Raw genomic sequence first — 22630 nt, 5'->3', positions numbered from 1 at the left:
GCACAGCAATTACACTGATTTTAAGGCAAGCAAATCAGGAGAGTTTAGGTACTTTGATTAACGATGAGTGATGACGCAATAATTTTCATATTGCCTTCATCTTGTTCTTACCTTCCCCAATACCACCGTGCTCACATTTTAAAAATTTACCACCATCATTCTGCTCATGGATATTAATGGATATTACAAATATGTTGGAGAGCAGATGTAAATCATTCAATGAGCTCATATTTGTCACCTCCACAACTTGTTGATGACCACCACAGATGGTTTACTTAACTATTTTTCCATGCAATAAGTTGTTCACACCATTTTGCTTCAGATTTAAGCAGTTTCATAAATCTCTTAGCTAAATGCCATACGTCAAACTGGAGTTCAAGGTATGACAAATTTTATTTAAGGAGTTTTCTTATGCCTCTGTGGCAGTCAAGAGAAAAAGAGTAACATTCAATTTGGTGGTGAGTGATTGTAGCAATGCTTTACAAACTGCCGTTTCCATGTCCCCTTTCACCATTCCTTTTTGGATGACTTTAAATTCTATATCAGTTTTCAAGTCCATTTAAGCTGTATATCACATATTTCACACTAAAGCTGGAAGAATCATATTTTCTATCACCTGAAATGTGTAGACTAGTGTCTTTCAACTATTCCATTAAAATATATTTATGAAGTATAAAACTATACCTCACAGTCGGTTGTTCTTTAACTACTGAATAAAATGTATTTTACAACGTAACACAATTTCAGCATTGTACAGAAATATTGAAAGGGTTTTATAAAGCAATTCTACATAAATAATGTACTGATGTAATATTGCTATGGCTCCGATATTACGTTATTTATTCTGCGATTCTGATTCCCGAACAAATTTATGACCATTTTGGAATTCGACAGACACTATTAGCATTGAACCAAAGACCTATTATGTAATATTAATTAGTGGAGTAGGACGTGAGTTACAGGAAAAAAATAGCAATTACAGGCATTTTCAATTTTTTTTTTAATGGAAAAAAAAAAAAAAAAGCATTTTCTGTGCCCCTTGATTTTGTACTTTCATTTCTCCCTTCATCACAAGTGTTATCTACTTCAGAGATTCTAAAAAATCAAATCAGGTAGTCAACTTTATGGAGTGTTTCCATCCAATTTCACATTGTATACTTTGTCATTACTGCAGTCACCAAAGTCTGGAACTGTCACTATCGGTTCTATTTCAATTTCTTCAATTTCATTTCTTGAAAATTCTGGCTCCTGTCAGCTACAGCTTCCTCTACCACCTTCCTTTTTTTTTCTTTTAAATAAGAAGAGACTAATGGCCGATTTGGTTTCATTTTTCCCTTCAAATACAGCTTTGCATAGGCAGGTTTTTTTTTTTTTTTTCAACATACCCTGAAGTTTCTTACCTATCAGCATTTGCTTTAGGAGAGAAGATACTTCAAAATCATTCACATAAAAATGCTTAGAACAAACCACACCACATTTTGTAGACTTAAAACCTTGGCTGATTACCAGTACGTGTAACTTAAAGGCTTTTCAGTCTGTCGAATACACAAGTTCAATAGAAATATTACACTATAACACACCATAAACAAGGAATAGAACTACACACTACTCCTTGTTTAATAGTGCATTTTTTTACAGGTATATTGTAGTGTTATATTGAACTTGTGTGTTCAACAGACTGAAAAGCCTTTAAGTTAGGTTCCTTCTCAACAAACTGTCAGATTATGTTGCGCTCCCATAATCTGAATCTCTGTGATTTTTCATGATTGGGAAACTGATGAAAAGACGGCATGTTTAGACGTACATTTCCCATACTTTGAATTACATTTGTAAACAAAGCACTGTTGAGGCATTTTGTTTAGATACTGAACTACTTCACTTTAAAATAATATACGAAATGCACATATGTGTAACATGTGATTTTCACTTTTGTTACTTCGCTGGTGCTGCAGCGCACTGGTTAGTTATAGGCACAGACTGAGTGGGGTTACCTCTGGTGACATTACGCAGAACTACGTCCTGACTTCAAAGGCTTGTCACTCGTAACAGAAACAACGGAGAGAAGAACATAAAAGTATGTACACCTTAAAATTAATTCCTCCATCATTTAAGGTTAATTCATTTTTTACCCAAACTGCTCCTTTAAGTTCTTACAAGACATAACAATGAAAATATTAAGTGAAAAAATGGAGAAAGATAACAGACTGGTACAATTTGGACATGCTACATGAATAAATTAAAAAGATATGCCATAAGAAACGATGGAAGTATAAATTATGTACTCCAAATCTGAGGAATACACCTGATTAGGAGATATTTAATTAACCTTCATAAAATGTATTATTGCAGTTGGTAACATTGCCTCATTCCCTCCATCCAGTTCAAACAATGCTATTGACAATGGTGTAGTTCTTATTTGCATTCCTCATATTGCTTGCTGGCTTTGAATACTTATTACAATTCTTTTTTTTTTTTTTAACAGTTGTCATAATTATAAATCTTACATTTATTTTAGTGTTAGTTCTTTAGAAACTGTTGTTTTAGGCTTTGCCTTTGTGCTAACGTGTACAAGCTGGACTTCTTGAGTGCAAGTAACATTCATTTGCTACAAAATGGATAGTGCTCTATTTCACTGTGACTGTAAGAGTGATCTACTTGATGAAACTCATAAAGAAATAGACATTGAAGAAATGGACCGAGATTTTGAACCCAGGAATCCCTCCCAAGGAACAGCAGCTAGAACATCCATATAGAAGGAGATTATGATCATTCTATCCTTAGGGTGAAAGAGGATGATGAGAACATTAAGAGATACTTGCGCAGAACATTGGGCCAAGTCTTACCTAGATTGTGACAATACAAACTAACAAAATAACACTGTTTCTCAAACATTGTTACAGAGATAGTTATAAACCCTATGTAATTTATACCAATTGTTAATATATCAATAATGTCTTCTAGTCAAAAAAATCTGTGAAATTCTGATTTTGTGGACAGAGGTGACTGTCTAACCAGCTCCACTATATAGCTTATTACTCTATTAAATGTACTACCTCCATTCAAGGTAAAAATAATTTTTAATCTAGGGTATGTTTTTGAAACTGATGGTAGATCTTATATGATGGTAAAACAGTATGACCTCAGCTACCATGTGCAGGCATCTTAATTTGATGCCATCTGGCTGCCTGCTTGTCAATTTTGACATTCCGTTTTACTCTAGGCCTACTAGATGGCAAATTAAACCGTATCTCTCTTAGGCATATAGGGTTGAGTTTTTAATGTATGTTGTTGGGAATGTATGGGTAAACACCAAATGTGTTTCCAGAGATCTTTAAAATGCCAACATCATACGACATGGAGTGCCTAATGGACTTCTTCCACCCTTCAAAAATCTGACTACCTCTACTGGGTTTGAATCCACTATCTTGGGATCCGGGGATCAACAGTCTACCACCTATCCATAGTGGCAGGTACAAAATGATGAAAAGCAACCAGGGCAGAAAATTTAGAAAGATTCACTTAAGTCTCAAAAGTTAGTAAAATTCAAATACTGATTTCAGGAAATGCACAAAAATACACAAGTATCTCTAAATACAAAATTCAAGTTAGTTTCCAGCTTACCAGGCATATATATATATTTACCTGAGATAGAAAACATTTCCAGATTTGTCCCTATAAACAAACATATTCTTCCGGTTATTGACAGAAAAGCGATTCAACACAGTACGAAGAGCCTTAATGCCACGCGGAAAGAAAGGCTTTCCAGTTCCAGTCTTCAAGCGGGGATGAAGACAAAAATGGGTTTCCCACACTACACTGCATGCAAACCAGCCTGGCATGAACTTCATTGTGGCTTCTAAGTAGCTGCCTTGGTATTCCACGTCAGTTCCATCTAAAACATATCGTGATCAGAAAAAAGAAATTCTACGTTAGCTAAGTTGTGAGAAATATTCTTAAACAAGTACTGAAGAAAGGCATCATATCTGTATTTCCTTTAGTTAATTTTACTTTCTTCACAATTAGAATAGCTATCTGTACAGAAATCAAAATTGTATTAGTACAGAAGCCTGATCACTATATACGTAAATAATTTTGCTCACTTGTTCAAACATATATGTATGTGAGACACAGGTGCAATTATTTAACAGGTGCAACGTTTGAGCCAGGTGACAATTAATCTGAGTGATAACCATAAAGCAGTGAAGTGAAGTGAAGTGAAGTGAAGTGAAGTGAAGTGAAGTGAAGTGAAGTGAATCGAATCAAATCAATGATCTGCATCTAAGGGCTGTCGTCCAGGTGGCAGATTCCCTATCAGTTGTTTGCCTCGTCTTGTCTTGAATGATTTCAAAGAAATTGGATATTTATGGAACATTCCCTTTGGTAAATTACTCCAATCCTTAATTCCTCTTCCTATAAATGAATACTTGTCCCAATTTCTCCTAATGAATTCCAACTTTATCTTCATACTATGATCTTTCCTACTTTTAAAATTTTCAAACAAGCTTATTTGTCTACTAATGTTACCTCATGCCATCTATCCACTAAAAGCTCGGAACATACCCCTTAATACCAATATAAATGGTCCCTTATTGGACATTATAAATTTTCCAGCTAACTCATTCCTAGTTGCCAGCGTTTCGCCTGTGTGTGCTAGGTTGGACTCATCAGTTGGTAACTAGCACACCTACCAAGACGCATGGCTAGTGCATACCGTGGAGGCCACTGCGTAGGCTACTTGGAGCCACCGGCAGTGCCAATGCACTATGAGAGACTTTGTCTCATTACAAAATTGATGCCTGCTTGACCACCAGAACTGTCCCTTTACAGAAAATTTTCAGTTAACGGGACCAAAAGGAACTGAAAAATCAAGAGGAAAAATAGAAATACTAAAAGATTTGGTCCAGGGTCTTTTCAACAGGCAGGGTATGAATATATTGATCCCAGTGAATACACCTTGATTGAGAGAAGTGTACAGTTTGAGGAAAATTCATTGGATATAATAATGTTATTGATTTTCACGTTCCACTAACTACTTTTATGGTTCTTAGAGATGCTTATGTGCCAGAATTTTGTTCAGCAGGAGTTCCTTTACATGCCAATAAATCTACCGACACAAGGCATATGTATTTGACTACCTTCAAATACCAGCAGACTGAGCCAGGATCGAACCTGCGATGTTGGGCTCAGTCGGCCAGCACTCTGCCGTCCAAGCTATTCAGCCTGGTGAAAATTCATTGGATATTAGTGAAATTGTAAAGGATGCAGAAGCAACAAAAGTGAAAGCTGTTGAGTGTCGTAACAATGACTCTAGTTTAGATACTTTGATAAATAACTATACTTCGGCTTATCAAATGGTGGAACAACGGAAGATATTCACTCTTCGTAGCAGAGATGCCAAAACCCACATCCAGCGATGTCAAGGAAGAGAGAAGATACAATCTACGACCAAGGCAAAGTCGACGAGTGTGACAGACTGTGGAAATTGTTTCAAGTTATAGGGGGGATATTGATGCAAGTGTGATAAACTGATATAACTTGAAAACAATATTCTCTCACCCATGGGTAAATAATGCAAGTTTCGAGTTTCAATTTTTTTAATTATTATTATTACTATTCTTTCTTTGTTATGCCTGTTTACAGAGCGCGTTGGAACCTGTTAGCTTGATGATGGTTTTCCTTTCTTCTCCTCCCAAAATCTCTTCATGAACTCGCTATGCTGTTTCTTGCATTCTTCCGTCCATTGCTTCCCTGTGGTTCTTTTAGCCTTTTCCGTGAACGTGTGCTTTGCAACCAGATTCCCATAAGCCTTGCGATCCCTGATGATATCTTCTGTGATATTCATTTCTTTTAAGTCCTGCTTTATTTCCTCTAACCAGCTTATCTTGACCTTCTTTGATTTAATTATACCAAGCAGTTTTTTTGCATATCTAGTGTCGTCCATTCTACAGGTGTGGCCATAGAATTTCAATCGTCTCCTGCGTACGGTATTGATGAATTTACATACAATTTACAAAATATACATTTAATGTTAACCTAGTCAATACTTACAATACCACATTTTGTGGTTAAATAATTATAAAAAATAGAAAGATCATGAATATGTTTCGCTCTTCTTAATGGGCATCATCAGCACAATGGATAACCTTAAAACAAATAATTACAATTAACACTGTTTACAATTATTGGTCATATAAAATTGGAATGAGACGTTGTGATGTTAAAAGTTATTTTCAATATCATGATTAAAAAGTTTGACATGAATGTTACAAACACAAGTTAAAACTATTGTAGTACAATTTTACAATATTGTCTAAAAAATATATATTTATATTGGTGAGAAGTTTTTAAATCGGCATTCGTCTGGAATTGAAATGGATCCTCTTCTTTTAACTTTTTGGAGAAAGTCAATATTATTGACGTGTTAACCACCAGGTAGATTTGAAGAATAAAATATGTATAAAACATATGTTCCTATTGTAGAAAATTAGTTCAGGAATGAACATTTGGTGTTTCTTCTTGAGTTAAATTGGTTAAAACACATTCAGGTGAGAATACGTTAAAATGGAATATACGTTGAAAATTTTTCCGATGTACTAGTTGGAATATTTATCACTATAACAGTAGTCTTCCCATTTGTTGTGTAAATCTCAATGATTAGAATGTTGATAAATCGAATGCCGTAGAGTGTCTATCTTGTTCTGTTATTAGCGTTAGTTTTAAAAGTTAAAAGAAGAGGATCCATTTCAATTCCAGACGAATGCCGATTATAAAACTTCTCACCAATATAAATATGTATTTTTTAAACAATATTGTAAAATTGTACTACAATAGTTTTAACTTGTGTTTGTAACATTCACGTCAAACTTTTTTTTTTGCTTTACGTAGCACCGACACAGGTATGTCTTACGGCGACGATGTAATAGGAAAGGCCTAGGAATTGGAAGGAAGTGGCCGTGGCCTTAATTAATGTACAGCCCCGGCATTTGCCTGGTGTGAAAATGGGAAACCACGGAAAACCATCTTCAGGGCTGCCGACAGTGGGGCTCGAACCCACTATCTCCCGATTACTGGATACTGGCCGCACTTAAGCGACTGCAGCTATCGAGCTCGGTGTCAAACTTTTTAATCATGATATTGAAAATAACTTTTAACATCACGTCTCATTCCAATTTTATATGACCAATAATTGTAAACAGTCTTAATTGTAATTATTTGTTTTAAGGTTATCCATTGTGCTGATGATGCCCATTAAGAAGGGCGAAACATGCTCACGATCTTTCTATTTTTATAATTATTTAACCACAAAATGTGGTATTGTAAATACTGACTAGGTTAACATTAAATGAATATTTTGTAAATTGTATGTAATCACTGTCGTCAATACGGACCAAAAATGAGGTTAATGACTTGCAATTGATGAATTTGTCGATTGCTTTGTACAAATCTACAGTTTTCCTTTTGATCCATATACCATTTACATGAACGGGGCCATATATTTTCCTAAGAATTTTTCGTTCTTGTTTTTCAATTTCATCAATTTTAGAGTGGCCTCCTAGGGATGTGGTTTCTGAGGCATACAAGGCTTCCAGAAGAACAACAGTCTTGTAATGCCGAAGTTATGCATTTCTTGACAGCACTCTTTTATTGTAGTGGTTCAATGTTATTCGGTATGCTTTCAGGAGTTTGGTGGCTCTTTCTAAATTACATTTCCTGTCCAATCCGGATGGTACATTGATTATTATTATTATTATTATTATTATTATTATTATTATTATTATTATTATTATTATTGTTATTATTGTTATTATGACTTGTGATGTACATCCACTTATTAGTATAATTATTAGTTTACGATCGCATTATTTGTGAAGTTATGCCATGCAACATTTGTTGTATATAGACACCTGTATATAATTTATTATTACCTGTATATATGATTTGTAATCCATTACAGAATTGTGAAATACACTGTAACATCCAGAATGGTACTGGGTAGATGAGAACTCTGTAGAATATTCTGTACATTATATCTGGGCCTTAAGCACTCTAGAATTTATGAGAAAATGTATCTTTCTAGAAGCCAGGCCAGGCACACATAAAGAGGTGGTCTTCATGGTAGAGAGAGTTAATGCTTAGTTGGAGTTATGGTTTAACAGGAGTTATACTTGTGACCACGTGTTATGACATGCTTGTAAGCAGTCAATTGTTTTAAGGTTGCGATCTCCATGTGGCTTAGTGATAGGCATTTGTTAAAAATGGTGGTTTGTTGATGTGTATATTTTGTTTGTGGCAACAGTTGATTATGTTATGTGTATGTTTATGTGAAGTTAAGGTGAAATAATTAAACGTACCAACTGACAGGCATTTTCAATGTTTATATAGAACAAGCGGTAAAAGAAATCACAGAGGAATTTGGAAAGGGAATCACAATTCAAGGAGGGGAAATCAAAACCCTGAGATTTGTTGATTATATTGTTATTTTATATGAGACTGCAGAAGATCTGGAGAAACTGGTGTACAAGATGAAAATAAATAAATTCAAAACAAAAGTAATGCTGTGTAGTTGAACAAAGTCAGGTGATGCAGGAAATATCAGTTTAGGAAATTAAATCTTAAAGGAAGTAGATGTACGGCATATTGTAACTTGGGTAGTAAAATCACTAACGATCACAGAAGTAAGGACATAAAATGCAGACTAGAACAAGCAAAAAGCCTTTCTTAAGAGAAGAAATTTGCTCACTTCAAACATTGATATAGGAATTAGAAATATATTGTTTAAAACTTTCATCTGGAGCACTGCAATGTGTGGAAGTGAAACATGGATGATAACTAGCTCAGAATGAAAGAGAATAAGAAGCTTTTGAAATGTGGTTTTACATAAGAATGCTGAAGGTGAGATGGGAACATCGAATTATGAACGAAGAGCGACTGAATCGAATTGATGAGAGGAGATTGATTTGATCAAATTTGACGAAAAGAAGAGATAGAATGATAAAAGACATCTTAAGAGACCGAGGATTTGTTCAGTTGGTTTTTGAGGGAAATGTAGGTGGTCCAAACGATACGAGCAGACAAAGATATTAATATGACAAGCAGATTAGGGCAGATGTAGGATGTGGTATTTACATAGAAATTAAAAGGTTAGCATAGGATAGGATGGCATCGAGGGATGCATCAAACCAATCTATGGACTGATGACACAAACAACATGATGTAATCTGTACAGTCAGCCATCCTAAGTTTTACCAAATGAAGAACACCTAATTGCTGACAGCATGTCCGTGTGCTCTTTTGATGGTAATTATATTTGATAACTAGCAAGATACCCGTGCTTCGCTACGGTATTACACTGAAATTTATAATTGAATGCTTATTGTTTTAGATATATAATCCGCCGAAATTCGCGATCCGACTCGTTTTCTGCGAGAATCCGCCAAAATTCGCGATCTGACTAGTTTTCTAATAGATTACGGCAAGTTTCCTCCCATTTTTCAATTTTTCTTTCCAGCAATCGATTTCGTACTTCCCGGGGTAGGTCCAGGTATTCCACCCGGTCAGTTGGGTCCCTAAATCTTTGCCATCCTTTCCTATAAGCATTTTTAATATGGATCAAATCCTTCAGGAGATCCGGCTTGGTGTCGTCTTGGGTGCCTTGGCGGTACTGAACCCGCCGCCGGACTGCATTCTTAGTCATTACCCGTCCAGGACCCGTTTCCAGCGCGGTCCGCACATTTGACGACGGTCCAGAACATTATTATTGTTATCATTATTATTATTATTATTATTATTATTATTATTATTATTATTGCCGGCTGCCGAAGCACTCCTCTGGGACAATGGTCGATTAATGACAAATGAAATGAAATGAAATACTGGACAGTGTTGCTGGAATGAATTATGACAGGAAAAATCGGAGTAAACGGAGAAAAACCTGTCCCACCTCCGCTTTGTCCAGCACGAATGTCACATGAAGTGACCGGGGTTTGAACCACGGAACCCAGCTGTGAGAGGCCGGCGCGCTGCCGCCTGAGCAACGGAGGCTCCTCATAAGTACAATTTGAACAGTAAAATCAATTGGTCTCACCTCCTTTTACACCCCACCGCCGTTAAGTTTATTAACACCCCCCCTCAAAAAAATTAAAAGAAGGCGTGTTTCTTTATGTTTAAAGGAGATTCCAAACACCAATGTTCACGTCTATTACCTTCAGTTTTGAGATATAAGTATCCCCATAAAAAGTAATTCACTTTCTTTCACTTCCTTTCACACTCCCCCCCCCCCCCAAGTGAATTATCCGGCAAAAAATACTGTTTCTTTAATAGTAAAGGATATTCTAAATACCAATTATCACGACTCTAACTTCTTCAGTTTTTTATTTATGTGTCCTCATGAAAGGAATTCAACGTTTTTTTCACTCCCGCCCCCCATGACGGGATCCCCCCAAAACGCGTTTTTCTTTGTTTTTAAAGGAGATCCAAATACCAATGGTCACGTCTGTAACAACTTTAGTTTTTATTAGATGTATGTATTCTCATACAATTAAGTCAATTTTTCAATACTTTCACCCTCCCCCCTCTTCATTGGATTTTCCGAGAATACGTGTTTTTTTTTTACTTTTAAAGCAGATTCCAAATATCAAATTTCACGTCTGTAACATCTTCATTTTTGAGATATCAGTAGCCTAATTAAAAGAATTCATCACCATTTTCAGTCACTTTTACCCCCTCCACCCAAATTTTATTTCCGAAAACTAAAAATACAAGTTTCTTTATTTTTAATAGAGATTAAAAATACCATTTTTTTACTTCTGTAACGTGTTGAGTTTTTTGAGATACTGTAGAAATTCTCATTTTAAAATTTCACCCCTTTTTAGTTCCCCTTAAATGGAGTTTCCAAAAACAAATCACCAATGTTTCTTTACATTTACAGGAGATTCCAAATACACATTTTTTACGTCTGTAACATTTTACGTTTCTCAGATATTCTGTAGATATAGTTTTTCAAACAATTCACCCCAATTTGTCACTCCTGTTTAACCGCCATTAATTGGATTTTCCAAAAACAAAAAATACGTGTTTCTTTATTTTTAAAGGAGATCCCGTATACAAATTTTCAGTTCTGTAATTTCTTCAGTTTCTGAGATGTATGTATCCTCATTAAAAGCATTCAACCCATTATTAACACTTTTACACCCCTCCTATTGCGATTTACGGAAAACAAAAAAATATGTGTTCCTTTATTTTTAAAGAAGATTCTAAATACCAATTTTTTACATCTGTAAACTTTTAAAGTTTTAAGATGTAGACACACTCATTTTAAAAATTCACCCCCCTTTTCACACCCCCCATTATTTGGATTTTCCAAAAACGAAAAAATACCTGTTTCTTTATTTTTAAAGTAGATCCCAAATACCAATTTTAAGGTCTGTAATATCTTCAGGTTCTGAAATATAAGTAGCCTCATTAAAAGCATTCAACCCATTTTTCACCCTTTTCCACCCTTCCTATTGGGATTTTCTGAAAACAAAAAAAATACCTGTTTCTTTATTTTTAAAGGAGATTCTAAATACCAATTTTTACATCTACAATCTGTAAAAGTTTTGAGATATACATACACTCATTTTAAAAATTCACTCCCTTTTCACCCCCCGCCCCATTAATTGGATTTTCCAAAAACAAAAAGTACGTGTTTCTTTATTCTTAAAGGAGATCCCAAACACTAATTTTCAGGTCTGTAATATCTTCAGGTTGTGAAATATAAGTAGCCTCATTAAAGGCATTCAACCCTTTTTTCACCCTTTTCCACCCTTCCTATTGGGATTTTCCGAAAACAAAAAATACGCGTTTCTTTATTTTTAAAGGAGATTCTAAATACCAATTTTTACATCTATAAACTTTAAAAGTTTTGAGACATAGGTACACTCATTTTTAAAATTCACCCCCTTTTCACCCAACCCCCATTAATTGGATTTTCCAAAAACGAAAAAATACCTGTTCCTTTATTTTTAAAGGAGATCCCAAGCACCAATTTTCAGGTCTGTGATATCTTCAGTTTCTGAGATATAAGTAGCCTCATTAAAGGCATGCAATTCCTTCTTCACCCCTTTTCACCCCTCCTATTGGGATTTTCCGAAAACAAAACAAAATACGTGTTTCTTAATTTTTAATGATGATTCTAAATACCATTTTTTACATCTGTAAACTTTAAAAGTTTTGAGATATAGATGCAGTCATTTTAAAAATTCCACCCCCTTTTCACCCTCCCATTAATTGGATTTTCCATAAACAAAAAAATACGTGTTTCTTTATTTTTTAAAAGAGATCAAAAGTACCAATTTTCAGGTCTGTAATATCTTCAGTTTCTGAGATATAAGTACCGGTATTCTGATTAAAGGCATTCAACCCCTTTTTCACCGTTTTTCACCCCTCCTATTGGGATTTTCTGAAAACAAAAAAATACGTGTTTCCTTATTTTTAAAGGAGATTCTAAATACCAATTTTTACATCTGTAAACTTTCAAAGTTTTGAGATATAGATACACTCATTTTAAAATTTCAACCCCCTTTTCACCCCCTTAGCAAAGGAATATCCAAAAATCCTCTCTTAGTGAGCACCTACATCTTAATATGAATCTATGCCCAAAATTTCTATTCTTTATGTCCAGTAGTTTTGGCTCGGCGATGATGAATCAGTCAGTCAGTCAGGACAAGTTATTTTATATATATAGATTAGTTAAAGCATATTTAGATTACACAGGAAGCAAATGTAAATATTATGTAAACTCCTCTCATTATCACATTCCTCATCAATATCAGATGGCAAAGCATCCACTTAAATCCTTTGAGATTCACTTTAGGAAAATTTGACAGGTGTGAGATATGGGAAAGGAATGTCTAGGCAACTAAAGAGCGAAAAAATATGAACTGACACCGGAAGTAGTGTGTCACTGCTGCAGGTTTTGAGTTAGTCCTAAAAACTGTGAAGAATTATATCAACCAGATTTCATGGTAAGAAGAAATTTCACCATTAGTTAAAACAACAAGTGTCAGTAAAGAAAAATTTTAAGCAACTGGACTTGACTGCATGACTAAGACAAGTGTAGTTTTGTCAAAAAATAATAAAGATGTATTTGAAATATTAATGCTAGACGTCCTAACTATTCTTCCAGTTGCAGAAAGAGATGACATAACAGATAGGTGCAAATACGGTTTTCCCTCACTGCTTCAGGTGGATAGATAGAAGCATAATATAGTTTAAGGATGAAGGAATGAGGTCTGAGTATTTGAGTGGACACTAGCTATCAAATGATAGTATTCACAGGGTCAACTTCGGACACACCAATTCACTAAAAATCATTAGACATCCAACGTTGCCCCAATATAGGTGATAATGACATTCATAATCTTTCCAAAAATGTCCAAGTGAATACCACATACATCCAGATGAACATAACAACCTCTAATTTCCAAGATACTACAGTTGTACAGACAGGGCATCCCTTCTGTTTGAATTCATGAAGATAAGGCATCCAGTCACACAGGATCATACATAAAATTTTATCACCAAATGGAGAAGTGATAAAGAATGCCGACATTAGGACTCCTTAAATGACGGCTCAACCAGTCTTGCATGAACCGTAAACTGTCTGCAGTAAATTGTGCAGAGAGGAGTAGGAGATATTCCCAGGACAGTCTCCCAGAAAAGCAACTACACTGTAGAGTTATTGTCTACAACACTCATAGTCCATAGAACACAAAACGATAGGAGCACAATTAAATTTCTTTTTTCAGACAAATACCTAATACCTTATTATCAGAGACTGGAATTTCCCAGTTACTTGAGAATCCAAAAAGCAGTATTTAAAAAAAAGAAAATTGTTGCTTCAAACAAACTATTCAGTTTTGTCAGAATCCATCAAACTATTAAGTTTAAAACTATACAGTATATATTTACAAGTACACAGTTAATATATTCATACATTAGGAGATACTTAAAAAATATATTTTAATTTTTGAAATAAATATTTAAATAAATATTTACAGTGTGTTCTGTAAGACAATGACATCCATCTGACATAGCATTACTGTAAACAAGAAAAATATTCACAATCAACGTTTGCACATAACATCAATAACAATTCTGAATAATGCAGCATGCAAAATCAGCATAATTCATGGTAATCACAGTTAATAAAGACCACCTTTTCCCCACAGTTCATTATGATTTCCATCATCCTACATAATTCTTCCACACCTATGAATAAGGCATTCTCACTTAGACTGGTACAAAAGTTCAATTTTTTTACATTATTCTTGCAAGCCTTGATTTATTGCTAACCTAACAGTTTCCGCAGGATCACATATGCTCACTGCTTTATAAAAATGATTTGAGGGATCACTGGATCTTAATACAGTTTGTTTAATTACACCACGTGAAACAGCACTAGCAAAAATAATTTTGGCCTTAAATCTGGTAGAGATGGGTGGTAGTGGCCATGCACAATATAACGTCATGAAGGGCTCAATCATAGTAAGAACTGTGTCTAACCACTGCTGACGCAGTGAGTTCTTTCTTCAGTAATGTTCAATCACCACTGATCTGCAATTAGCACTGCCACCCAGGTGAAAGATACCCTGTCAGTTGTTTACCTATTTTCTTTAAAGATTTTAAAGAAGTTGGAAATGTATTGCATATCCCCTTGGTAAATCATTCCAATACCTAATTCCTCTAAATGAATCATCATCATCATCATCATCATCATCATCATCATCATCATCATCATCATCATCATCATCATCATCATCATCAATGTCCCACTCCAGTCGCCTGGGTGTGGTTAACAAGCCTCTTCCACTCTTTCTGTCCTTCCACTTTTCCTGCTCCATTACTTCTGCCACATTCAAATCAGCTTCTCTAATGTCCTTCCAAATCTGATCCATCCACCTTCTTCTCGGTCTTCCAACTGGTCTCTTTCCCCTAACTTCTCTTTCCAATTCTCTTCTTGCAACCTGTTCCCTTCCCATTCTTTTTACATGTTCAAACCATCTCAATCTTGCTTTCTGTATCTTCTGTACTAACGGTTCTACAGTAGAAGTCCGTTATAGCGAGAATTCACAACAGCAAAAATGTACTCGCTATAACGGACTGTCGTTATATCCGATTTTTAAATAAAAGTCGGAAAACCCTTCATGCACTTTAAAATCGGTATGAAACGGCAATCCGTTTGTTCAAAACTTGCGTTTCCACAGATAATATCCACACTACGGCTTACTTATTTGTTATTTTTCGTAATCCGGTACTACGTGAAAGTGTATGTTTAATTTCATTCTGAAAAAAATATAGTTCCGTATTTCTCCGAATCCAAGATAAACCCCACTTTTTCCTTCAAAAAATTTAAATCAGGCTCAAAAAGAAGTTTGCAAAATCATACAGGCCTACGCATTTTTAGACGCCGAACACTAACTTGCGTCACGCCGTATTTCTTTCTTTTTGCGGCTGCATAATTATTCTTTATTTCCGCGGGTTAAAGGACCATTAACTTAACACTGACATCATAATATCGAAGAGAACTCGTTGAAAATTTTCCGGCAATACATATTCCATGCGTCTCTACAATACAACGATCCATCGGGAAATTATTCTTGCTGTCTATAAAACTGTTACTTTTACGCAGCGTCAGATATAACCGGCTACCGCTACACGCACGTCTCGCTTGTCGGGTGCGGCCACATTCAACGACTAGCGATGTATAGGTCTAATCGCAAACGTTGAAAGTCAATGAACGAGTTTATTGCGCCACGGTATGGCCAACCGCCCTTGCGTTTTCCGTGCACATACCTCACAATTTCATCATCGACTTTCATTAAAGCGTCCTTCTTGCGGACCACTGAATGCATTTTTGTACAGTACCGGTACGCACTTTTTTAGCTCTTTGTCTTCACGCTAACTCCAAATATTGGCTTTAGTTAGGCCTATGCCGTATTTTCTTGCGGCTGCACAATTTTTCTACATTTCCGAGTGTTTAATAAACATTAATTTAAAATTGGCATCAAAATATCGACTAGAACCCGCTGAAAATTTGCCGGCAATACCTTCTCCACGTATCTTTACATCACGAAAATATTCCTGCTCTCTATAAACCTTAATTTTACTAAGCGTCAAGTACAATAGACGCGTTATGACTCTGCCACTGAGTAGACATGGTTTTTCTAAGAATTCGAAGGGCCGCATATTTTGATGCCATTCTGCAGATTTGAGAAACACACAGGCACTGTACACTGTACAACCGGTAGCAATGTGTAGTAAAGAGGCGGTCGTTTATTGTCAATGAGTTCTGTGCGCGTGTGAAAAGAAGCAGTGTGGTTACCGCGGTAGTTGCCAGTGGTATCCTTTAACTTACTGTTAGGCCGCGAATGCAACAACCCTCGAGTTTTCACATGAGATTCTGGGGGAAAAAAGTCTTGGATTCGGAGAAATACGGTATCACTCCAGAGATTTCTGTGGCAAACACCTCAGCTTTCTTCTTCAAACAGCGTCACCTAACCTAACCGTATATGTAGCTTATCATGAAAACATATTTGAAACGCATGCAGAGAAATAACCTCCTCGCGAAAAATTTACATGTAAATAGCCGTAAATAGACGCGAGAAGATATGAAATATCCTCTGAAATCAGTGATGTACTCTGCCATATCTTGAGGTGTATGACATTCTCACGTAATTTCCGTATATAACACTAAAATTTAGATATCGTTTATTCAGTCTTTATTTTTACGAGTTAAGAACTGCTATCGGCCACGTTATTTACGCATTTATTACGAAAACGTGTTATACTCTTTCATTTCGAATTTTCTTTAGAGAACAGCAGTCGATGGGTATTACTAATCAACTCCATCGCCTTTGAATGTCAACGAGAGAGCTCGCAAATGCACTAAGTGAGAAAACTATACCGTACCGAAGATGATCGATCGCATTTTGTTGCAAACGTTTTAGTTTTCTTATTCAAACAGCGTCACGTATCCTCACTTTACCGTACTATACGTATGATGAAAACACACTTCAAGCGCCGGTAGAGAAATTATACCTTTCTCGTTATACATTTTCATAATAGCCTTTCCGTAATTTAAGCAGACGCGACAAAATACAAACTAACCTATGAAATCAATTAAGCACTCTGCCATATCTCGAGGTGTATCCCATTCTTACTTAATTGCAGTATTTAGCCTCAAAATTAAACGGTCGTTTAGTCAGCCTTCATTTTTAACGAGTTAACAACTGTTATCGGACACGTTATTTACGCATTTATTACGAAAATATGTTCTCTTTCATTTCGAATTTTCTTAACGGAACAGCTGTCGACGGATATTACTAATCGACTCCGACATCGCCTTCGAAGGTCGACGAGAGAAATCGCTAGTGCACATAGCGAGGAAACGATGCCGTAGGTAATCGATCGCATGCAATATCATCGTTGGGGTGAATAAATATCGGTAACGTAAAAAATCGCGCGCGCTTAATCGCTCGTAATAATGGATGCGCCAGTGATAGGGTTCTCGCTGTAACCGAAGGACGATACACAGTTTAATATAGGAATTTTGAAGGGACAGACAAACGTCGTCGCTATAACGGAGTTCTCGTTATATGCCGTACTCGCTATAGCGGACTTCTACTGTATATTTAGCTTTTCTCTGATTTTAATATTTTGAATTCTATCTCTTCTTGTTTTTTTAACCGATGTTCTTAAAAATTTAATTTCTACTGCTTGGATCTTACTATCTTGTCTCTTATTAGTTACCAGAGTTTCTAGTCCGTATGTTACAATTCGTTTGAAATAATGTTTATATAATGTTAATTTTGTTCTCTTGGGTACTTTGTCATCCCATAAAAGCTCTCTGACTTGATGATAAAATGTTGTACCTTTACTTAGTCTGTTATTAATTTAAGGGTTGATTTCATTGCTTCCATTAATAATGCTATCCAGATATATAAACTGTTCTACATTCTCTAATCATTCTCTGTCTATGTTCACTTGGCTTCTCTTTTCCACAGTGCATGACTACAGGTTTCTTTTTACTAATTACCATTCCAAACTCCTTCAGATTTTCATTCCAAATGTTCAGTATCCTTTGTACTTCCTTTTCTCCCTTTCCCCAAATCACCACATCATCTACAAATACCAAAGCATTCACTTCCACTACTGATACTCTGTTTTACACATTTTACGATTCCATCCATCAATATAATAAACAATAATGGCAACAGTGCACTTCCTTGCTTGAGACTTTCTTTTGTATAAAATGTTTCAGAGTCACCACTCCCCACTTGTACACTGCTTTTACTCTCATAATACAACATTTTTATCTTGTTAATTAATGACTTTGGTACATTCCTTTTCAGAGGCATTCCCATACATGTTTTCTCTTAACTGTATCATAAGCTTTTTCCAAATCCAAAAATACGAATATGATTTCCTTGTTCCTTACCAGGCGTTTTTCTATTATCCTTTGCACTGTAAATATCAAGTCTATTGTTGATCTATTTTGTCTAAAGCCATATTGTTCTTCCTCTAAATGTGTTTCTATTATATCCCTCAGTTTTTTGTCTATGACTTTTTGCATTATTTTTAGCCCATGTGATAACAGGGTCATAAATCTACAATTTTCACATTTCTTCCTATTTCCTTTTTTGAACAGTGGTACAATCTTTAGGTATCCTTTCATCCTTCCATGTGGCATTGAGGACTCAGTATAGCCACTGTAGTCCAGTGCTTCCTGCTGCCTTAATCATATCAGCATTGAATTTGTCTTTTCCACTTGTTTACCTTTGATCATTGCTTTCACTGCACTTTCAAGTTCCAACCATTTAATCACGTTCTCTTCTTTTTCTCCATCTAGTATTTCCATTTTCTTATCTCCTTCTTCTCTCTTCTTTTTCTCAATCTAGTATTTCCATTTTCTTATCTCCTTCTTCCTCCGAGCAGTCATTCTCATTGTAAAGTTTTTCAAAATACTTTGCCATCACCTTCTGAAGACCCTTTTCGTCATATACTACGGATCAATCTAAATAAATATTTGCCCTAATTAGTCCTCATTAATTCCAGCTTTGCTACTTTAAAAAATTCCAATGTTTATTTGTCAACAAATATAATTCCACGCCATCCCTTTATTGACAGCCTGGAACATACTGCTTAATCAAGCTGCTCATCTCCTTATTCCCAAGTCTTTCCAGCTCAAATTTTCACATATTTGTAACACTACAATTTTGTCGAAAATCACCCAGAATAAATCACTCTGCTTTACTTTCAATCTTTTCCAGTTCTCAAATCAAGTAATCCTCAAAAGGATCCCAATACAGGATCCAGACTCTAAATGGGATCTTAGCAGTGACTTATATGCCCTCTCTTTTGCATCCCAACTACAACTCCTAAATACCCTCATAACCATTTCAAGAGATCTGGATAGTAGATTTCCTCCTCAGGAATGGAGTACCCTGTGAACAAGACAGGTTGATGATAAATAAGGCTTACTTTGAGGGACAGGTAAACAGAATTCCACCAAAGCTGTTTGATTTAGTGAAAAAGAATAGCTCCTGGAATAGATACTAACCCCCAACGAAGTAAAAATTGAAACATTAGAAGCATTTGTAGTCTTAGAATTACATACATAACCACAACAAAAACAAATAAAAATAAAGGCTCGTAGAGAGAGAGAGAGAGAGAGAGAGAGCAAAAAATTTTTCCTACACCATATACTCAGCACACTAACTGGTGAGCCTATAAAGACAGGCACAGTAGCCCAAATAGGTGGGTTGAATCCCGGCTAAGTCCAGTGGTATTTGAAGGTGGTCAAAACTGCCAGCCTCATGTTCGTAGATCTATCAGCACATAAAACAAGTCCTTCAGGACAATATTTCCAGCACCTTGGCATCTCAAAAAACTGTAAAATAAAATTCATGGGAAGTAAAACCAATAACGTTATTATTCTCTTGGTTTTTGTGTACTGATATGATGCCTTTCACTCTGCACTTCCTATAATGCATTATGATCAAATGATATATTTGTCCACAATTATGTACATGATTCAAGAGACTCTAGCAATCTGTGTGAAGTTGGGAGTTGTACTTGTTGGCGGTGGAAAGCCATAAATTTATGCAAGTAGTTGGAATACTTTTATCAACTGTACCTTACCTTAAGTCTTGTTGGTCTCTTCCAATTTTAGCCTCAATATCAAAATTTTCACATGAACATACCACACAGATTGACTAGACAATGGTTCTAGAAGTCTCAACTCTGGATAAGTCACACACACTTCAACAGTATTTAATCAGCATATCCTTGAATTCATTTGCACATTTCTCTTACATATTCCACAAAGAGAGAGAACCAAAAATATATTTGTCTCAGAACAAGAAGATACCATAACTAGCAGAAGTATGGAAATTATAGATGAAAAAATGAAATGAAGCAGAAGGAAATGCAGCTAAATATGAACCAAGAAATTCATACTTCTTTAAAGAAGAAAAGATAGATTCTAAATATTCTAAATAAAATCTTGCTGAAATATCAAGGGAAAGAAAAACAACATTATTAGATCTTATATCTTCTTTATGTACTGTAATCTGGATATGGAAATGGAATGGCTCAGAAGGCAGGTTGTCTTGACTACAATACCACCAAAGAAATACAGTAGGCTATCTACTAATTAATTTACAGGGTATCTTAAATATGGAACAAATCCCACAGAACAAGAAAACAAAATAATTCATTCATTACCATCAATAGATTTCATATGTGAGAAAGAATGGTTGCGCGGGAGTGAAGTGTCAGAGCCAGGCTTCCAAATATCTTCACTCGATTCAGGCTCTAGTAACTGATCACACATGCGTGTATCATGTAGATTCTGCAACAGCATGGTCTGGTTCACTATTTTGCACAGGCTTTTTATACTGGTTATGACACAACGCTGTACTTCACGATAGGCATGCACTTCACTGGCTTCCAATTCCAAGAACCTAGAACCAAATAAAATTTCAAGAATACCATCATAGAAAACTTGAGAGTAACAATAAATCTCTCATTACAAAAAATGAATACAATAGGTACAATCCTCTGTGTATCAAAAAGGCCTTTTCTACAATAACAGCCATATTTCCCACTGAGCAACAGACAGAGAATGTTAACTTAGATCATGAATTCAAGTTTGAAATAATCAACAAATGTCACTGCAGGTGAATCCATTATTATTAACCCATTGAGTGTTATATTATGTCCACAGATGGGTTGACATGGCCGTGCACCAGTGCTATGCCCTTCTATAGACAGAGCGTGAAAACTTCTTTCTTTTCATTTCTTCCAGTTTATTCTCAATTTATGGCATATTCTGCCAACTCTTGTGCATTATGTAGCACTACTTCAGCTTCCAGAAGCAAAAATTGGGCTTTTTGTTGACATCTGTCATCTATAGCTGGAGTTCATAAGTGATGTAAAAAAAACATGGTGGAACAGCAACCAATTTCTTCACATAGAGTACCGGTTGCGATTTTTGATCAAAAAATTCTTTATAAAATGGGTTAATACGTTAACTCTTCTTATTGTACAGGAGGAGCAACATGCATTGGTTTACAGATTTTAATGTTTTTTGTAACATTCAACACTTGATGTGAACAGAAAGGGGAAATTTTCTTATCAGATGAAGTGTCAGAGCTAGGCTTCCAAATTCTTCAGGCTCTAGTAACTGATCACACATGCATGTATCATGTAGATTCTGCAACAGCAGGGTCTGGTTCACTATTTTGCACAGGCATTTTTTACAATGCTGTACTTGTGTTTGAGATGTAAAGCAACTCCCTATGATGTTGTTGCATCCAAATCTGGAATCTGAAACCTGTGCATATTTTAACTGTCAATGAAGATCATGGCTTAAGATGTTTTCTATGAAAAATGAAACGTGTACCAATTAATTTAGAAATAAATTAATGTTATTTCAATTTAAGAAAAATGGTAGGAACTTCTCAAACATACCGGTACAAGTTAGAATTTGTTATATATAATAATGAATAATAATTCCACCAGGGATCAAGATGAAATTCATTACTTGTAATAGTACAGCCAACTAGGCTAAAGTTTCAAACATACACCTTAAATAAGATGGATAAAATTGTATCCAATAAACTTGATCACAAGTTATGATGCTTGAAAAATAGTTAGTCAAAGGAAAAAGAAGATCCTTCTAGATGTACAACCGAGTCTGAATTAAACATTTTGTGCAGAGGACCCAAGTTCAATTGGCCTAGCCCAAATAAGAGGAAAAAGATTTGTTAACTTCCATAGTAGAAATAGATGCTAATATCCTAAAATTACAGACAGACCAACAACGAGATGTTAAATATGAAATTAAAAATAAACTCCCCAATTTAGATAAATGCATTAAAGAAGGGGCACTGGGATATGTTACCAAACAAAATAAGAAATTAAAAACTAGAATACAAGAAAGCAATATCAATGTTACAAAAGCCAATGAGGGGGAAAAAATTGTCATCATGGACAAGGATGATTACATGTCAGAAACAGAGACCTTTTTCTCAAAGAGTTTGTACACAGTAGTAAATAAAGATCCCACAACAGAAATTCAAAAGAA

The 22630-nt window shown here is 35.4% G+C and overlaps 1 protein-coding gene across 1 annotated transcript in view; it reads right to left on the bottom strand.

Annotated features, from left to right (window-relative positions):
* LOC136863623 (KICSTOR complex protein SZT2) overlaps positions 1–22630 on the bottom strand; it is an 874751-nt gene that overhangs the window by 222218 nt on the left and 629903 nt on the right. The window contains 2 exon segments of the mRNA XM_068226020.1: positions 3643–3892; positions 20767–21005. Of these exon segments, the coding sequence (XP_068082121.1) occupies positions 3643–3892; positions 20767–21005 (489 nt within the window).

This window comes from Anabrus simplex, chromosome 2, assembly GCF_040414725.1.
Source record: "Anabrus simplex isolate iqAnaSimp1 chromosome 2, ASM4041472v1, whole genome shotgun sequence".
In the NCBI taxonomy this organism is placed as follows: Eukaryota; Metazoa; Arthropoda; class Insecta; order Orthoptera; family Tettigoniidae; genus Anabrus; species Anabrus simplex.
Note: the sequence above shows the minus strand (reverse complement) of the source record. Positions and strands in the feature narration are given on the sequence as shown.